The sequence below is a fragment of the Mastacembelus armatus genome, chromosome 24 (genome assembly GCF_900324485.2).
Source record: "Mastacembelus armatus chromosome 24, fMasArm1.2, whole genome shotgun sequence".
Lineage (NCBI taxonomy): Eukaryota > Metazoa > Chordata > Actinopteri > Synbranchiformes > Mastacembelidae > Mastacembelus > Mastacembelus armatus.
Window position 1 is genome coordinate 19,945,283 of NC_046656.1, and position 19,894 is coordinate 19,965,176.

General features: G+C 41.8%; 1 protein-coding gene across 3 annotated transcripts; it reads right to left on the minus strand.

The window, feature by feature from the left end:
* Nucleotides 1-1,851: 1,851 nt before the first annotated feature.
* Nucleotides 1,852-19,595, minus strand: gtf3c2 (general transcription factor IIIC, polypeptide 2, beta). 3 transcript variants are annotated; one of them, XM_026318966.1, is made up of 20 exons: nucleotides 19,328-19,595; nucleotides 18,576-18,686; nucleotides 17,325-17,922; nucleotides 16,974-17,089; nucleotides 16,665-16,861; nucleotides 16,258-16,343; nucleotides 16,031-16,108; nucleotides 15,675-15,776; nucleotides 15,287-15,514; nucleotides 15,016-15,127; nucleotides 14,830-14,947; nucleotides 9,305-9,336; nucleotides 9,047-9,176; nucleotides 8,704-8,848; nucleotides 6,481-6,642; nucleotides 6,113-6,191; nucleotides 5,812-5,940; nucleotides 5,422-5,694; nucleotides 4,879-4,986; nucleotides 1,852-3,596 (listed from the first exon to the last, which is right to left on the minus strand). In XM_026318966.1, exons 2-20 carry the CDS (start codon nucleotides 18,598-18,600, stop codon nucleotides 3,396-3,398), a joined length of 2,919 nt encoding a protein of 972 aa, XP_026174751.1. In that variant the 5' UTR covers nucleotides 18,601-18,686; nucleotides 19,328-19,595; the 3' UTR covers nucleotides 1,852-3,395. The 3 variants fall into 3 exon arrangements, with proteins under 3 accessions (XP_026174751.1, XP_026174749.1, XP_026174750.1); XM_026318964.1 differs by having other exon boundaries at nucleotides 17,325-17,964; XM_026318965.1 differs by having other exon boundaries at nucleotides 17,325-17,964; nucleotides 18,576-18,691.
* Between the last annotated feature and the right edge of the window lie 299 nt (nucleotides 19,596-19,894).

Here is a 19,894-nt window from a genome sequence, read left to right on the forward strand (position 1 = left end):
ATTTTACAAGAGAAAATAACGACACTAAGGGTTCATCCTCAGGGGAGCAGGAATGTACTCTCTAATTTCAAAGGCAAACTGCTCATTAAAGTTTTGTTTTTGCATGCAAGTGGAAATTTAGCACTGAAGTGTTGCACAATGGATTATAGAATAAATAAAAAATAATAGTGGTCATCCTCTGGTAAGCACGAATAAGCTCATTAGATTCTATGACATCTAATTTTGTTACTTCAGAGTAACTTACTCATTAGTTATTTTAAAAAGGGAACAAAAACAATATCAAAATGATTCATCCCATGAGGAGCAGGAACACACTCAGACAATTTAATGGCAGATTTGATGAGTTTTGGTAATTTTCAGATTCAGATTTCACATGTGAAATCTTAAGACAGTAGTGAGCATATTAGTTGCGCTGTGAACAGAAGTTATAATTTGGCCAGAGAGAGGAATTAGAGAGTAGGCTGTATGATAAAGAAAATGAAAAATGGTCTGTCCTCTGGGGAGCTGCAGAACGCAGAATAAAATGGAGACTGTTCACTTTCCAATAAATTGCAAATTATTATATTTTGATGCAGTTTTAGACTGATGGTGCTAAAGGGAAGAAAAGAGTATCACTGACCTAAATAGGATTCATCTTCTGGGGACCATAAATAACTTCTTCACATTTCATGGAACTCGGGACGGTTTTGTTCGGTGCTGGTCTTTATTTCTACAATCTATAGGTTGGAGTTGAGTACCGGGGGTGATTTTTGCCTTTTTGCACCATAAGAAAAGTCAACAAGCCAGTTGACATGCCTGTAATGTTCTGTGGCTACTGTAAAGTGTAGATGTCGATAGTCTATTTTAAAGAAAGGATAATTGTACACTGTAAATGTCTAGTTGACATCCATTATGATCCAAATACTTGCATGGTTGTTAGCTGTTACTCCACATCATGTACCGTATGAAGTTTCCTGTTCAACTGCCAATCATGTTGACAGACCATGCAGAGAATTAATCAAAGAAAAAAATTTCTTTAAACCTGTTTAAGACACCAAATTTCTAAGATCCTGTACAGTTAAATCTATTTTTCTTTTTCAAATACAAACAGACGAACAGGCCCATGAGCTATGACATTAAAACAAAGGGGCTCTAATGACGACCAATACGTTTTACTGGTTTTGATATAAACGCAAACCTACTTTCTCTACAGGCTGCAGTGCTGAACTGAAGCCGAAATCTTCTTTACTGTCTGATAAAATTCATTTCATTCCAGAAAACACAGTCGCTGTTCATTCACTATGGAAGTCTAATGTCTGAGAATGCTCTGTCTGTATTGTGCCGTCGCTGTCTGTGATGATTATACTTTGTGTGACTGTTGTAAATATGTCAAATATTGTGGGTTTTCTGTGTATGATTTTGTGTACACGTGTAAATACATTTATCTTCCTTGTACAATCAGTCTTTAAAAAGTCCTGTCTGTCTGTGTTCTGGAGAAACTGCATAAATCCACTTGTCACATCTGTGATGTTTGATATTTCATTTTTATGTGTGGCAAAATTTTTTTGTAAAGTGAAATAAAAGATTGCAGATGATGGAAACAGGCTGGATTATTTTAGAAACTTGGATCATGGAGCAGGTCGAATATTTCACTTTAGAGCAGAAGGTTTTGTTGTTTTTCTTTTTAATAATTTTGTTTTAGTCGTGTTTTACATTTTTTAGAAACTTTAGTGAAAACCAGTGAATAAAATTTGAATGTTTACAACTCAGCGTCTCCATCTGCTAGAGAAGATCGTGTTATCAGACTGAAGGCTGCTAATGGAGCCCGTGATATCAAACATAATATTTATTTCAATAATACATATTGAAATATATACTCAAAACATTTTATTGCAAAAGCATTAAGTGCAAATCTTTCAAAGTAGCAACAGAACAAAAGAGTAAACAGTTTGATGCTTTTGTTAATTACAAGAGATAATGTTGTCAGTCATTAAATATTTTTAATGACTGACAACATTATCAGGTGTATACTAAACATCAGTCTGGAACGGTCAATGAAATGTAATAAACACCTCTAACCTGTTGTCTCTTAATAATTACAGATACCAAATTAGGTTTTGTTTGTTTTGTTTGTTTGCAGATGAAAAATAAATTAGGGCATGTCATAATGTGGAAGCTGTCACTTAAAAATACTCAGTAAAAACAGGGTAACAACAGCATAAAGAATAAAATTGACAGCCAAAGAAAAGAACAAAAAAAAGATCTAAAATACATAATTTATTAACTTTATATTATATAATAAAAAGGATTCAAGTATTTCCCCTCAGTTATTGCCCGAGTACTTTGTTACAAAAATACAGCAACAAAAATAAGCTTGAAGATGCACTTCAGTTTTGGCCTATGTAAAAAAAACCAGAAAAAAAACCAACATAAATAGTCGTAAGAGTCTGGAAACGGGCACAAGTGGTTTTAATCAACCAACCAAATAAACTATACGGACGTTTTCGTTGCCGCAGTCTTCACCAATATTCCCAACAAATCTGAAAACAGATACATAAACTGCACTGGAATGTCTTTCTGAAATTAAAATAAATGTTTTCTGATTCAATGTGACAGAAATTCTCAAGGTTTTATGGTGTTTTCTTTTAGGTTTACACACATTCTGCAAAGCAGACTTTCATAATGTATCTCCCAATGTGTCACCACAAGCACGTCTGCTTGAATTTCCATAACAGCTTCAGACACTGGATTCATTTTACTGAGAGAAGCTGATTGTTAAGTTGACTGATAAGTTACATTTCCACTGACATGTTTGCCATTTGTAGTTTCTACATCAAACAATAGTTACAGTTCTGACCAAAAACCTTTTTTTTGACTTGAACCCAATATCCCTCAGGTGTAAGCTGCTGTTTGAAGCAACGCATTGAACCTCCTGCTGTTCTACATGCTTGAATGCAAATTGTCATCACCGACGTTTCAGATCATCATGTGGGTAACAATGGAAAAAGACAGATATTAATTGGTGACATTTGTAATAGTAATCATGTGGGAATGAGTTTGAAATTAACGTGGAGGTAATGAGGTTAGAGGAGGACACTTTAATGGTGGTTTCTCAAAACCCAGGCCCACTTTCAGGCAACATTCCTGCTACAGGGACAACAAAATCCCCTCACCATGGTTCACAGTTCCCATGGTTCACAGTTCATGAGGAAGAACCGCTGAGCTGCTGTTAAAGAAATGTCACAAAACCTGCAAATAGTTTAGTTTCCTACTGATTTCAAGTTTATATGGTGGATCGAATGCAGCAAATAAACAAATCCATCAGGTTTTTGCTGTCGTGGAAATACATTCACGTGCTCTGGGTCATGTGTGACTGTGTGATCCACCTTCTGATTCTGCAGTCCAGTTAACTCCTGCTATAGCTGATCTGTCCCTGTTTGGATGGCCTCTTCCTGGTCTCGCGGTGAGTACAGTGTGCTGAACTGGGCCTGGTGCTCGCTTATCATTTTCTTGGCACTAGAGCTGATCATACTTTTCAGACAGTTCAGTCTGACCAGCCCTGTGCGGCCTCCGGACACCACCCAGGTATGGCAGTTCATGTTTGGGTTGAAACGCACCTGAGGAGAGGAGGAAGATGGTTGGAAACATTTCTTGTGCTTCACTTCCTAAACTTACTTGCAGCTACAGCTCTTTACAATCAGTAAACCTTTTTGTCTGACCTTTTTCTGTGGACAGAGCAACGACAAAGTGAGGACAGAAACACAACACAACAAATTACAGGGTATAGTTGCATAAAATCTAGGTGCCTGTGTGTGATGCACTCAATCTGAGACCGAGGAGGAAGTTCCAAGATGTTACTTACCTCCAATCTGTCACATGTTAGTGCAAAACCTCCATTTTCCAAATAAACCTAAAATTTTACAAAATCCAGCTTGTCTAAGTTGAGGAAAAATGTAGAGGCTGAACTGCAAAGGACCAAGTACTGACTCCAGAGGGACTCCAAATATTACATCAACATCACTGGAACTGTTTTAACTGTTTCTCATGTGGACTACTTCTGCCTAAGTTATTATTATTGTAAAAATAATACTATTTCTTGCCCCCTGTCCTCTTCTCTGATTAAGTTAATTCCTTCTCCCTCCTTTCCAGATGCTCACCTATCACTCTCTCCACCAATGTAAATCCTCCTGGGGGATATTTATTTTTTCTCTTCCGTTTCTTGAGTCAGTCTCTTCCTCTTTCTAATTCATTTATCACCTTCAGACAAAACAGCCAGTCCAAATCCCAAGTGGTGTTTTGCTTTTTCAGATTGTCCCATCAAATGCCTGTCCATCATCTCACCCCAGAGGACATGGAGACACACTCCTCTCTGCCTCTCTTAAAATTAAACACATCGAATCCTCAAATGGCTGCTTTCCATCTCCCCTCCCCCTCTTCCACTGAGGGTGACATTTTTCTCATTTTACACATCATTACATGCAGCACGTCTTTATAGCTGCCTATCAGATGAAGACAAAGACGAGGGAGGAAAAGGGGCTCTGCTTACATGTCTCACCTTCACTTTTCTCTTTCTTTCATCTGGTTATCCTTCTCTTCTTCATGTTGAGCTGCAGCAGGAGTCTTTTCTATACTTGTGGGATCCCAAAACCAGGCGCTTACACACTGTGGGGACTTTCTAGTGCAGACTGGTTGCTGGTCCCCACAAAGTAAATTATTGAATTTTTGGTAAAGACTAAATGGTCTAATGTCTAATGGTCTAAACTTATTCAAGTAGTGCTTATTATTATATTATTATTATTATAAATCTCCAGGAAAATGAACGCAGGTCTGTGTAAAGTACCATGAAGTGACAAGGACAAGGATATGTGTGTGTGTGTGTGTGTGTGTGTGTGTGGATACCTTGTGTAGTGCAGCCAAAGGCATTTCATCCAGGTTCAGCTTTGCCTTCAGTTCTGTGTCCTTCATGCGTTTCCACACAGCGTGTTTCTGGCTTTCTGCAAACGTGCTCTGGAAGTCAGAGGGGATGATTATCAGTGTGTTAAACGTGGAGCTGCAAAGTTTAGTGGATGTATGTAAATTCACTAGAAACTATTCAGATAATCAATCAATCATTTTAAGTCTATGACTGTTCAATGTCTCACTTGGCTGCAAGGCAAACTCCCCCATAGAGGTAATAAGGTGAAATTTGAGAAAACAAATTAATTCTTGACACACTGCTGAAAGCATCTTCATTAAACAGTCTGAAATCAACACAATAAAGCAAAAATACTGATGTTTTGATATCTAAAATAGAAGCATTAGAATCTGCACCAAAATCTGCTTTTAATCTTTAATTTGCCCAGAATTTATTTCTTTACTTCTTTTTTTTATTTGCTGCTTTGTGTGAAGCACTTTTCTAAGTAAAGATGATGAAATACTGCACGTAAATATCCGTCCACCCACCATATTGTTGTCTGTATGGTGCAGAGAGTATTTCTTCACAGCCTCTTTGTATGTCTGGAACGGCACAGGGAGACTTTCATCACTTCTATTTCTTCCTCCTCCTCTCTCGTTTTCATTATCCTTCTCATTCCCTCCATCAGAGCCAACACCAGATACTCCTTTCTCTCCTCCTTCCCGCTCTCCGACAGCTTCCCCCTCCTTGTCCACTCCTCTCATCTCTTGATTTTCTTCTTCAGTGGTATCATAAGGCACCAAAGATGTCAGGTAGACAGGCTGAAGACACAACATGAGGGGCAAAAGGAAAGGTATCATCAACTGACTGACTAAAGGTGGAAGGAACCGCGAGGAAGAAAGAAATAAGAGAAGGGAATACACATAAACTAAACTTACGAAGCGCCTCTCGATGGACTGTTTGACATATGGAGGAACGTAGTTTATCTGAGGCAACGCGCTGAAGATCACCTCTCCAAGGACGTCTGACGTGACCACACTGTTCAGCCAGTCACTATAAGATACGGACTGCAAGAGAGCAGACAAAGACCAGTCAGCATTGACATATAAACCTGTTTTCTGTCATATGTTGGTGTTAATCAAATCTTTTAGCCTAACAGACACAAACTAGAAACTATTTTTGAATTTAAAATGACTTTGTATTATGAGACAATTTCACTGACAACACAGTCCCACTCACCCACAGTGTGCCAGTCCTAGGAATCATGAAGATGGAGCGCATGTAATGGTCAAAGTAATGGACTCCTTGTGTCCCCTTCCTGCAGGTCAAACAAATAAAACAAAGCTGACAGAATTAAACATGATTTTATAACATCAAGCCTGTCTTATAAACATGCAGGGTGGGTCTGATGGGGACAATACAGAGTTGAATAATACAGAGCAACTTTCTACTTCAATTTCTAAATTTTCCAGCTTCATGAATGTGCAACACTACACGTCTAACCTCCCCTCATGCCACACACACTTACAGAGCAGTTTATAACTGGTTAAATATGTTATGACGTAGAATAAGAGCTATGACAGGGGAAAACAGAAAAGCTTCCTTACGCTGCATAGGCGTTCTCCTGGGCCAACATGAGGCCCGGTGCATCCATTGGCCAGTAGATCTCATTGGTCAGGTAGCGTTTCTGAACAGTGACGGGATCGTAGAGCCTCCTCAGGTCCCATGTCTTCACATAACGGTCTTCTCCTGCAGTCACCAACAGGTATCTGAGAGAAAAGATGAACCGGACAGACAAGCTGATGGTGGGAGGCAATCCATGATTTTGCATTAATGAAAAATGCAACAGGGCAGCACGGTGAATTAGTGGTTATTACTGTTGCCTCAGGGGCCTTTCTGTGTGGAGTCTGCATGTTCCCCCTGGGCTTGTGTGGGTTTTCTCCAGGTACTCTGGTTTCCTCCCACAGTCCAAAAACATGTATGTCAGGTTGATTGGTGACTCTAAATTGCCCATAGGAGTGAGTGTGAGTGTGTGAGGTTGTTTGTCTCTATGTGGCCCTGTGATGGACTGGGGACCTGTCCAGGGTGGACCCCTGCCTTTCACCCAAAAAGAGCTGGGATAGGCTCCAGCAGGTCCCTGGTACCGTAGTTAGGACTAAGCGGGTACAGATGATGGATGGATGGATGGAAAAATGCAACAAAGGCTGAATATGTGCATTTAATTGCAGTGACTGAACACAAACAGAAATGCATCATCTCACTAACATTAATCAAATCTGACAGGTCTACAAATGTAGGCAGACAAATCAATACCAGCTAATTTCACTGTGGAGAACATGGAGGAAGAAGAGGAAAGATGACAAACTGTTCAGGTGAGAAAAAAAGAAGTGCAGGGAGAGTTTTAGCTCTTTTAACATGACTGTGTAATTAAAAAGCAGTGATCCAGACAAGATATGTGTCCTCCTGAGTCTCTCTACTGCCAAAAGGACGACTCTTTCTGTGGGATTAATCTTCCTCTTCACCTGCAGCCCTTACCTTTAGATGCGGCTTTACAGAAAACCAACTGCTGACACTGACAAATGATAAAAAATAAGCAGCAGAACATGGCTGTTCATCAAATTAGTCCCAGATCCGGCCAAACGCAAATGATACGGCACTGATGTTAATGGGAACATTAATTACTTAGAGAAGTTATCACCCGCTGTATGGCTCTGAGGAATGTAATGTACAAATGTTTGAGCCCAGACTGTCTAGACGGGGGTTAAATTCATCTCTTAGTACTTTTTCAGGTGTGGAAGAGCTGAACAGTCGGTGAGTGCTACGAACTTAGATTAAAATTTGGATTTTGATGCTGTTCTTAGAATCATTTTTCCAAATTTCTTCTTGAATTCTACCCTCAGCACTTTTAAAGGCAGAAAAACCTCTGTGAAGAAGTTTTAAATCCAAACTAATCACTTTGTCAAGTTGGTAGCCTGCACTTTAAAAATGATTGTGCAGATTTGTCCATACTGCAGATTTTAGAAACCTCCTTCACATCAAACATGGATAACTCACTGACTGGTCTGCACCGGATTTTTAATAAAAGCCCAATTCGGCCCAGGATATTACTTTAGCCCCACATGCTGACTTGCACTACATATTAAAGCCGTCAGTGAATCTTGGTGTCGGGCTCAGATGATGCAAACGACCATTTCATCTTTGTCCTCATCTGCTCATACATCAGCTGAGTAGTGGAGCAGGGGAAGATCATTTCAGAGGGATGAGATGTGAAACCTGAGCTGTGACCTTTTATCACACGTTAGATTAACTGTCACGTAGTGAAGCCAGCAGCGTTTTTACATTGAAAGTGTTTTCACCTGTAGTGGTGTTTAGGTGAGTGCTGTAAGAACAACACCACCTGTGTCTTTGGTGTCAACAATTAACGGCACAAAAACAGGAAGCTTGAGAGCAGGAAACTGAAACAGAGGTGCTGGATGTGTATCTGGTCACCATCTGAAACATCAGGCTGTATTTTTGTCTTGTGCAGCTTATAGTTTTTACTTCTTTCAAATGTAAAAACGGTTTTAGATTGTATACTTTGGTTTTACTGTGATAAAATCGCAAGATAAACTATAATTTTGAAATCAGAGTATTTTACCTGGCAAACAACTAAAGCTCACTGACACTGAGTCTTTCTTATTACTTTAAGGGTAGAATGTGAATGAAGAATGAGCAGACTAACAATAGACTATGTAGAAATAAACACAGTTGACTTCGCTCACACATTCACAGATGGCTGGTGATGATAACTGTGACAACACACATCAGGTGAGATCAGGGTGAGTCCGTACCTGGATGCAGGACAGAAGGCCAGGGCCCGGACGGCGTGGTCGTGAGCCAGCAGGCATCGATAGGGCAGCAGGCTCAGCGACTCGTCCGACTCTCGTACACGCAACAGTGGAGACTTCGTGGTGAGATCCCACAGACCTACTACACCTGGAGAGAGAAGGAACGTGAGACGCATCTGAGATCAGTTCTTTTAACAAACATCAGTGAATCAAAGAGTAGGAGAAAAGCATCATTTCTCTCAGTAACAGGACTTAAGATGAACCTTAAGGGATCCGGATCCATTTGTTTGTTCTTTCACACACTGAACCAGTTAATCAAAAACATCTCCAAGAAATCAATTCGTACCATCATAGAATCCAATAGCCATTATATTGTGTGGTTTTTCAGGCAGCCAATCCATAGACAGGACTTGTCCACTTTTTTCATGGCGAGGGGCTTTGAAGGAGCCCAGCTTCAGTGTCAAAACTCCTTGTGCCTGCAGAAAACAAACACATTAATATAAATTAGGCATTTCACAACCTAATGTTTATGTGGGCAGAATTGAACAAGGTAAACAGGATTATGACAGCATAATCTATTCAATTAGAAAGAGACAGAGCCTACCTTGTATATTGGCAGCTGCAGGCTGGATGAACCTGTGCAGAGGAACATAAATTAAACCTGGTATTAGAGATGATCATCTAAATTAAGCATTGGACAGAGTGGGGGGTGCTAAGCTGACCACACCTGGCTGTAATATAAGACTGCACAATACTACAGTGATAGTAGTAGTTTTATCTATAACCAAAGTACCATCCATTTTATGGGGAACAACATCTAATCCAGGGGTCACCAACCCTGGTCCTCGAGGCCCCCTGTCCTGCTTGTTTTCCAGATATCCATACCTTACACTGCTGATTACCTGGATCAGATGTGTTCAGCCAATCAGAAACTGGAAGAGCAGAGATAAGTTGGAAAACCAGCAGGATAGTGGTCAGTCAGTCAGACAGACAGACAGACAGACAGATAGACAGACAGACCAGTGGACTAACACTGCCATTTCTATAGGGCCCATAGTAAAAATGACCATTTTGGAAGTAATTCTGCTGTGGCATCACATCACCGCTGTGTTTAATAGTTGTAAAACCCAATAACAAAAAAGGTGTCAGACTGTTCCCCATCATTAGTTTGCTCTCCTCCTCCAGCTTAGATTACTGAGAGTTCAGATCAATAGTGTCCTCCTCGCTCTTCCACACCCTCCATCAAATCGACTCTGCCTCCAAAAAACACACTCTGACTTTTATATAAGGCAGTGGAGCTGTAACTCAACTCCTTATCTTTGACCTCTTCCAGAACAAATAAAACACACAGGATGAACCCGAGCTCACAGCCAGTGAGAAGACATCGACGTGCAATGAGTAACATGGCTCCACAACCCAACACCTGACCGAGGCCAGAAATATTTAGTTTTGATATGAGTGAAGTCAAGATACTGAAGCAACTACTGAAATATTATAATCTTATAGTAGTATTACTGTAAAGATATATACTACTAAGATTGTATTTCCAGCCTCCGGAGACATACAATGTGTATATTTCTGTGATTTAGCATCTGCAGAACGAGAACATACTATGATGAGTGTTTCCTTATAAGCAACAGTCTGGTGATGATGATGATGATGATGATGGTATTAGTCAGAATCATACAATGGTTTGTTAAAGTGAAATACAATGACATTATTATTGCATTATTAATGAAACCTGCATTAAAATCATTATCCCTAAGTGGGAATACTTAACAGGCAGAAATACACACTTAAACTTAACCTCCCTGTAACCCTCCCTTCCTCTACACACACACACACACACACACACACACACACACACACACACACACACTCCTAAGCCTAGTAAGTCCATAATGATTGGCAGAGTAGGGATACAAAAGGTGTCAGCCAGTGGAGAGAAAATTCATAGCTTCCAACACTAACAACTGGCTCAGTGATGCGTCTTCTTTGTCATTTCAATTACAGATCCTTGTCTGATGGAGAACGGCACTGTAAATTATGTGCACTCACTATGTCATCTCACATTCTCCCTTTTGTCTGTTCTTTTTCATTTCCATGCGTTGCCTCCACAGCTCCAACCAGCCCCCTGCCCTCCGCTGTTCTGCAGCTTTAACAGCTTCTCTTCTCATTCACCTGCTCATTTATTCTGGTGACTGCACAGACAAAAGACATTTCTAATTATCTGTTGCAAACAGCACGGGGCTGCTGGGGGGAGACACACACCCCCTGTTTAACCCTGTCCAAGCCCATACGCCCAGTCCCGGCTAAAAGAACCAATTGGTTCTTTTCCCCTTGTTTTAATGGTTCTCCATCCTCTCCACCCCTCCCCCCACTGCCCAGAACCAGGTCAAAATAAATTTTCTCGTCTGCCCTTGAGGAACAATTGAGCCAATGAAAGGTTTTTTTCTGCTCACAAAAGAAACTCCAGGTCAGCAGCTTAAATTCAGACGTGACAACAGACAATCACCACAGTTAGTTCATGTGAATGATCCTCAGATACATCAGGTTATTGTGGCCAAGAATGACTTGCTGCCGCATGAATTTGTGTAAATATGTGCTACTGTGTTTATTCAGTATTTCAGTGTTGTATTATCAGGCTTCCTACTTCCAACATTTGTATGTTTGTACTAAAATTATTTTAGATGTTGATGTTGAAATTAACTCATTAAATAAAAAAAATGTGTATAATTACAGATATTTGCATTGGTTTCATTTAAATTGACCTGAGTATCATTACTATTATATTCAGGAGCTCAGTGTTGGTCCTAGTCTTGCTCTGCAGTCGTGTGTGTGTGTGTGTGTGTGCGTGTGTGTTTAGGACACAATATCTTTAAATGTGAGCGCACTGCAACCTTTCTTTCCAATAACTATAACCTATATTTGGAAGCAGGGGGTTGATGGGATAGCTCTTTGGATACCAGACCCAATGACCCACGGCTACAAATAAAATGGAAACCACGGCCATGGAGCAATAGGGAAAAAGAGAAAACTGAACTGAAATGTCAGGTTTTATGAAGCTTTTTATGTCCAAACCGAACCACAGATTTTTATTTTTATTTTTAAATTTATTATAAAACCAAGCCAAGTGCAACACAGAGCAGTCAGCTCTAGGTAAAATAAAGGCAGTAGTGTGTTTTGGTTACACCAACAGAATTTTAAGTATGTGATGGAGTTGATCTAACTCTACCTAAAAATGTCAATTAGTTCTAGTAAAGGTTTCATCTTGTTTCTGTATTTTTAATGTTTACGTCTTTGAAGTATTTTGAGGCTGCAGGTGTTGTTTTGTGTACAGTTAGCATGGACTGGAGTCAATCCCAGCATGCAGTGGGTGAGAGGTGGGTCCCCCCTGGACAGATCAGCAGCCAATCACAGGGCTGACACACTGAGACAGACACACACTCACACTCAGACCTACGGGCAATTTAGAGTCACCAACCAACCGAACCTGCATGTGTTTGGACTGTGGGAGGAGAAAACCCACACAGACACAGGGACAACATGCAGACTCCACACAGAAAGGCCCCGGGTCCACCTGGGTTCAGACCCTAATCCTGACCTGCATGTGTTTGGACTGTGGGAGGAGAAAACCCACACAGACACAGGGACAACATGCAGACTCCACACAGAAAGGCCCCGGGTCCACCTGGGTTCAGACCCTAATCCTGACCTGCATGTGTTTGGACTGTGGGAGGAGAAAACCCACACAGACACAGGGACAACATGCAGACTCCACACAGAAAGGCCCCGGGTCCACCTGGGTTCAGACCCTAATCCGGACCTGCATGTGTTTGGACTGTGGGAGGAGAAAACCCACACAGACACAGGGACAACATGCAGACTCCACACAGAAAGGCCCCGGGTCCACCTGGGTTCAGACCCTAATCCTGACCTGCATGTGTTTGGACTGTGGGAGGAGAAAACCCACACAGACACAGGGACAACATGCAGACTCCACACAGAAAGGCCCCGGGTCCACCTGGGTTCAGACCCTAATCCTGACCTGCATGTGTTTGGACTGTGGGAGGAGAAAACCCACACAGACACAGGGACAACATGCAGACTCCACACAGAAAGGCCCCGGGTCCACCTGGGTTCAGACCCTAATCCTGACCTGCATGTGTTTGGACTGTGGGAGGAGAAAACCCACACAGACACAGGGACAACATGCAGACTCCACACAGAAAGACCCTGGGTCCACCTGGGTTCAGACCCGGAATCTTATAGCTGTGAGTAGACAGCACTAACCCCTGCACCATCATGCCACCATACATACAGAGCACTTTATTATAAATTATCTGATGTTTTCATAAATGTGGGTGTGCTGTCTGTATTTTCCTCATATATTTCATATGTCATATTTCTTGTTATCAAACGTATTTACTCCTTTTTCGTCATTCACTGGTTGAAGCCTGGATATTTGCAGTTTTTCCTAAGAAAATTACCTAATTTAAAGACACATCATGTCCAATAAAATGCTGAGTATGAGCAAAAATATCAGTATCTGCCTACAAACACAAATATCAGCACTACAGAGAAGATACGTCTCACAAGATGAGGCTTAACGTGATACAGGAAGGTTTCATGGGCCGTGATATAATGTCTGAGTGTGTTTATTTCGGAGGCGTGTGCTGCACTGAAATGCTATGCTCTTAAACTGGTGGTGAATCAGATTAGGCTGTAGTGCTGGCCACACACACACACACACACACACACACATAACCAGGTTCTGTGTATGATGGATGTGGTAGATAAGCTCACCATTAATCTCATTCATACAGTCTTCTATCAGCCGAGCCCCAGCGGCGGCTGACGCAGTGATCTGAATAGACTAGACCACAGGCTCCACCATCCATAATGTCAGCATACACACACACACTCTGTATGTGTGTGTCTGTACTGAAGTCTTCCAGAGGAGTGTTTAACTACTGCTATTGTTAAAGCTGCATTGACCAGTTTCACAGCTCCCCAAGCGCTAAATATATACAGTCCTTTTATTGGATAAGATGTGGTTGAGCCTGTGACCTAAAATCATTGTAACGAGTAGATGTTAGTGATGAAACAGTTAATCAAACAGTCAGTCAACAGACAGTTAATTAGACCGTTTCGATGATAAATGAATCAAGTTGTGTTTTTTCCAAAACAAATGCCAGATATTCACTGGTTCTCACTTCCTGTTGCTATATTTCATGACTGTAAGTGTGACGTCTATATTTAACATATTCAGACACAATTATCTGCTGATTGAGAAAATAATCTGCAGACCAACTGATAATGACAATAGTCATTTGGTCCAACCTTAAATGAGACAATTCATTTACACGTTGTGGTTGTGATAATGTGTGTGAAGACTAATCTTCCTCCAGCCTGAACTCCACGTCTTTTGATTTGTTTCATAAACAACGTGCAAACTCATAGGTCTGCTGTGTTTCCTGGATGGAGCTGAGATAACTGGTGCCAGATGTGTGTGTGTGTGTGTGTGTGTGTGTGTGGCAATGTCTGAGCAGCCAAGTGGATCCACATGACACTAAATCACTTGCAGGGGTGCACTGTGCTTCACAGCCACTATGCCACCCATTCTCAGCCTCCTGTATTCAGACTTTCTAGTAGTCAGGGTCTGCACAGGGGCTGTGGGTAAGATGGATGTGTGTGTGAATTAAAGGGAAAGATATTAACAATAGATTTGCCCTTAATATCATTTACTTACTCATGTTTGTTTCATTTTCACAGTGTCGTTTTTGGTCGTCGTGTTAAGATGTAAGTGTGTTTTGTAAAACACTGCGGCAAATCTAATGTTACAAGCAGCACGTGGGTGCAGTTCAGTGAGAAGTGATCCAGTAACCACCACTGAGGTGCTGCTCTACTGCAGCCCTGTATCGTCACTGGCCGCAGCAGACACAGGTAGACGACACACTGATTTAGGCTTTAGAAAGACAACACTGCCCTCTGCTGAACACGACACACTTCATCACTTAGCTCTTTGAATCTGGTCAGGTCAGGGCTGTGCACTGGTCAGGGACTCTGGGTATTATTTGTACAATTAGGAAAACTGTAATAAACTGGTGTTGTGATATTCAGTCTTACCAGAGTCTGGGAGTTTTCTGTTGGACAGCAGAGCATCAGGGTGGGGGAGGCTGTAAATGGTGACCACACCGGTGGAGCTGGCAACGGCTAAAAGACCCAGTCTGGGCAGAAAAGGAGCCTGTAGGGGATGGGCATGATATTAGATCCAGGCAAGTCCAAGACAAACCTGCTAGTAAAACAGCTTACCTTTCTGCCACAGGTGGGAAGCTCCCAGCCTCCTGCAGGACACCACTTCAGATGCCAGATGAAGCCTTTGTCCTGAGCCAAACCATAGGCCAGGGAGGGCTGTGACTCTGGTCTGTGGACATGGATGGATGGAGGAGACACCATATGTATCATAAAAAGACAAAGAGGGTGAAACAATAGGATGGAAACCACACACAGACTATACTTAATAAAAATAGTGAGGAAAAATACTTTTGGACTGATTAAACATTGGATTCCACTTCATCTGTACCTGCAGCTGTACTCCAGTTTGCCCACATCCCAAAGCTGGACGAGTCCAGGTCCGGTGTAGATCTTGTTCACATAGTGCAGGTCGTCCATCTCTCTGTGGCAGGCCAGAGCAATGTACTGTGTTGCTGGAGCACCATCAGGTGTTGGACACCACTCCATGGCCCAGACCGGTCCGCCTGCATACAGTACCATGTCCCAGCGGTCTGGGTGAGCAGGCACTGCCCCAAACCTGCTCGGTCAATGAGCAGAAAGGTTTTCATAGTTCTGATTCAAAAGGCCACACAGGGGAGAAAACACTTTGAATGACAGATCTCAGAAAAGCTGCAGCTGTTGCCGTTTGCCCTCGTGTCTTGTGCATTAGTCAGTGTTTGGATGCTGATCTGTTTTACCTGCTGAGTCTTTGCAGAGGCGTCTCCTCGTTACAGAGGCCTTCCCTGGACACTCGGAAAGCAGCTGAAAGAAGCTCCTGAGGCAGGTATTCTTCCAAATCACTACACACAGACACATAAAACGCAGAAATCTTTATCATCTTTAACGAGAAAAATGTGAGACATGTTTCATTTAACACGTGTAGTAAATACTCCCTAACTGCTGGAAGGACAGAGCCACACATGAAATTTCTAATAATTAAGTTGCAAGTTAAATCAAATGTGCTAATACCACATTTATGCTTGGTAATATGGCTTTCTGAGGTTAGATAAAGATTAGAAATGACGAATTCACTAATTAAAAACAAAGAAATTACCTTTGTGGTACGAGGCGCCAGGCACTAGTGGAGGGGACCCACTCTGGGAACACCCAGCTGCTGTAGTGCTCTTCCCGACTGGACGCAGACACAGACACAGACACAACAACAACATCCTATTAACTGAGCGTATGATCAAAATGAAATGTGTTTTAACATTCTAAGCAGATTTATATCATTTCTATGTCTTATCTTTGTTGGTGAACACTGTGAGTGCAGCTACTTACAATTTCTTGGTTATCTCAGTAGAATTCCAAACAGTTTTCATGACATTGATGTTGAGTCGATTGGGGGTTTTGGCACCGGAGCATGTCTGCAGGATGAAAGGATGTCGGATGAGAGTGTGCACCGTCTGTTTTCTTCTTGCCCACTTACACCAACTAACCAGAGATCTAATTTTATCCTACATCATAGTTTATTTTAGTTACTATGGATTCATGACTTTGGTTTTGATCAGTTATGAACCAACTGAAAGAGTGTTTTGCTGCTTAACAGTAATAACCAATATGAACAATAATAATCAATATGAATAATCACCAAACCAAGAAAAAAAAAAAAATTCCAATGATAAAATTCTTTCACTGTCAGGCCTCCACCTTTCAAATTAACAAAGCAAAGACAGGTAACTACTAACACTATTCCTGTGCGCAGAAAAAACTGCAGGACTTCTTTGACCTCTCCGAAAGACTGAGTCTTCAGCTTCTTCTGCATCATCATCATCATCCATCTCCTCAACTAATTCTTCTTCTTCTTCAAAATCTGGCACGAAGTCTTCATCTTCTGCTGGGTCGCTGTCAAAGTCAGGGCGTTTACTCTTTCGGCCTTTACGCACTAGGGGAATGTGAAGAAGACTCGTTGTTGTACTGGCTACATACAGACAACTTTACAGAGCGCTGATGAATTCACACTGTATTGCTGATAAACACTTGGGCAGAGTAAAAACCTTTGTTTCCTCTGGGAGTTCTCTGCTTTGTGACGGTGGTCTCACTGGTGGCACCGGACTGATCACTGTTATGACTGAACACCTCTTTTGCCAAAATGTGCAGGTACTTCAGTGCCCTGGAACAATTTTTTTTTAAAACACAGAGTGACCACTTCAGAATCTGTAGTTTCAAAAGACATGTAATGCTACTGGCTGTTTTCATTTGAAATCACTGTCCCATAGCTCCACATATAAATGGCCTATGCTGGTTGAGTACGTCTTACAGTTAACATTGTTCCTCTGTCTCTAAGAATAACTTAGTTTGTTGCAGCTGAACACACTTAGTGAGGCATAAGGCTTCAAATGACTTACACTTGAGCCGCATTTCTCCTGCGGCGGCCCCCTGGTTGGGGCTCCTCCTCAGGTTCAGTCGGAGGTTCCCCGTGATCCTGCTCCCGTGGCGGTTCTGCAACTGGTGACGCTTCCTGTACATGCTGCTTCCTCACTTGCTTTCTCTTTGGTGTCCCATTTTCCTGCTTCACCGTATCTACGACTCCACCCTCAGCAGCCGGAAGGTCCCCATCAGTGGCAGGAGTTTTTTTTGCAGGAGTCTCTTTCGAAGGGGTCTTCCTGGGTCTCCCTCTTTTTTTAGGAGTTTGCTCTGGGGGATTTTCATCAGACACTTGAGGTGTTTTGTCAGTTACTTCTTTATTGTCATCTGTTGTCGTCTGTTGTGTAGCATTTTTAGCTTTTCCTATCTTTGTTGGACTCTTTTTAGCAGCAGCTGCTCTTCCACCAAAGCTCTTTCGAGGTTTTTTTTGCTGCGAAGCTTCCACAGCAGGCGTTTCATTAGTGTCCACAGCAGGTGTTTCATTAGTGTCATAGATCAAATATTTAGAATTTCTCTTCAGCTGCCGTCCTTTTGAGCTGCGTGATAATTCCTGATTCTCTTCTGACGGCTTCCCTTGCCCTGTGAGAAGAGTGATGAACAGGATATAGTACTGAGGGAAATCTGTTAAATCAATTCAAAGTAAAAATACATTAGAGTGACAATTAAGGGCATAAACATGGACCAAATGGACCACATGTACAACTATTCTTCTGTATTTTTTGTGGGAATATTTCACCAAATCTTACTCTTACCGGCTGCACCCCCCCAAAAAAACATACTGTCAAACACAGTAATTTAATATGAGAAATGTAAAAGAAGGCAGCACTCTGGATTAGTGGTTAGCACTGCTGCCTCACAGCAAGAAGGCTCCTGGTTTGAAACCCATCAGTGGCCTTTCTGTGTGGAGTCTGCATGTTCTCCCTGTGCTTGTGTGGGTTTTCTCCAGGTACTCTGGTTTCCTCCCACAGTCCAAAAACATGTATGTCAGGTTGATTGGTGACTCTAAATTGCCCATAGGAGTGAGTGTGAGTGTGTGAGGTTGTTTGTCTCTATGTGGCCCTGTGATGGACTGGGGACCTGTCCAGGGTGGACCCCTGCCTTTCACCCAGAGAGAGCTGGGGTAGGCACAAATGACTAATTTATGCTCACTAAATATTTTTTTCTCCTATCATACCTTTATAATAGATAAATAAATAAATGCCTTTTAAATGTTAGTCAAAAAGCAGGTAAACCTTTTCCAGAGTCAATGGGATCCATCAGCTCTGGGTTTCTTCTGCTGTGGTTTGTCCTGTCAGATGTCTCCTCATGTGTGGAGCGAATTTCTTCGGCCTGTGGCTTTGTTGCTGCTCTGACAAACAGAAATTAGGATCAGACTCATTCATTACACTGCAGGTTTACACAACAATGAGTATATTACACAACAATAACTGAGTAAACATTAGTTTTAAGATATGCAACAAACAACTGTGCACATGCTGTAATATTTCATCATAATTACCTCTGCACTTCAACCTTTGGCAAATGTTATCAGGGGGTCAAAATGAAGTGCAAATTATGTAGATTATTCCTATTTTACAATAATGTGCATTATCTATATGTGTATGTACAATAAAGAGAACCAAGTACTGTAGAACGGCTTCTCTGACAGTGACAAACCAAACCTCACTCAATAAAGTCGAAATTTTATGTTCTTTTCTGTGCTGGCTCGTACACATGGACACAAACATAAGAAACTCACTATTGTTGAGATAAACATTCATTCGGCAGGTGTTTTCAAACGTCAAAAATACCAAATAGCAGGTTATTGAACAATAAACTTTAATAAGTCGTTTGTTTTCGCAGCCAGACTCCTGAGCTAACCCCACACAGCTAATGCTAAGTGGCTAAAGGAGTCGTGGTCCTCAAACAACTTCAATGATCTTAAAATCAGGCTGCAGCTAAAAGACTGGACGAGAAACGACCACTGGCACCGTTAAAACCTCACCCTGCAAAACACCCGAGCTTCCTCCCAAATGGCGAAGGCTGCAAACCCTCGTACTGAACCCGGGAAGCTACAGTCCGACCATCCAGGATCGAACCCCACGCTCTGCCACCGGAAGTCAGACCGTAGAGAACCACCGGACCCGTAGGCAGAAACCTCACATTTAAATTTATCCGTAGTTTTTTTTTCTCTGGCGGTGAAAAACAAACAATTCCCCGACTTTTTCAGCGCTGCATGCCGCTGATTACACTGACATCAGACCGCCATGTTCCTGTACAACCATGCTGCGCCACACCGCCCCCTATCAGCGCCAGGTGGAATTACCCCTCCGGTCTCCAAATACAGCTCGTCATTTACTCAGGTGCTGTGTGCAGTTTGTCTTCACTAACGTTATATTTCAGAAGCTTTTTTACTGCGTTACCATATAAGTTATAGAAAAAATAATAATAAATAACTGGTGTCCAGGGTGTACCCCTGGCTTTTACCCAAAGAGAGCTGGGATAGGCTCCAGCTGATCCCTGGGACCCTGGTTAGGAATAGGGGGGTACAGATGATGGATGGATGGATGGA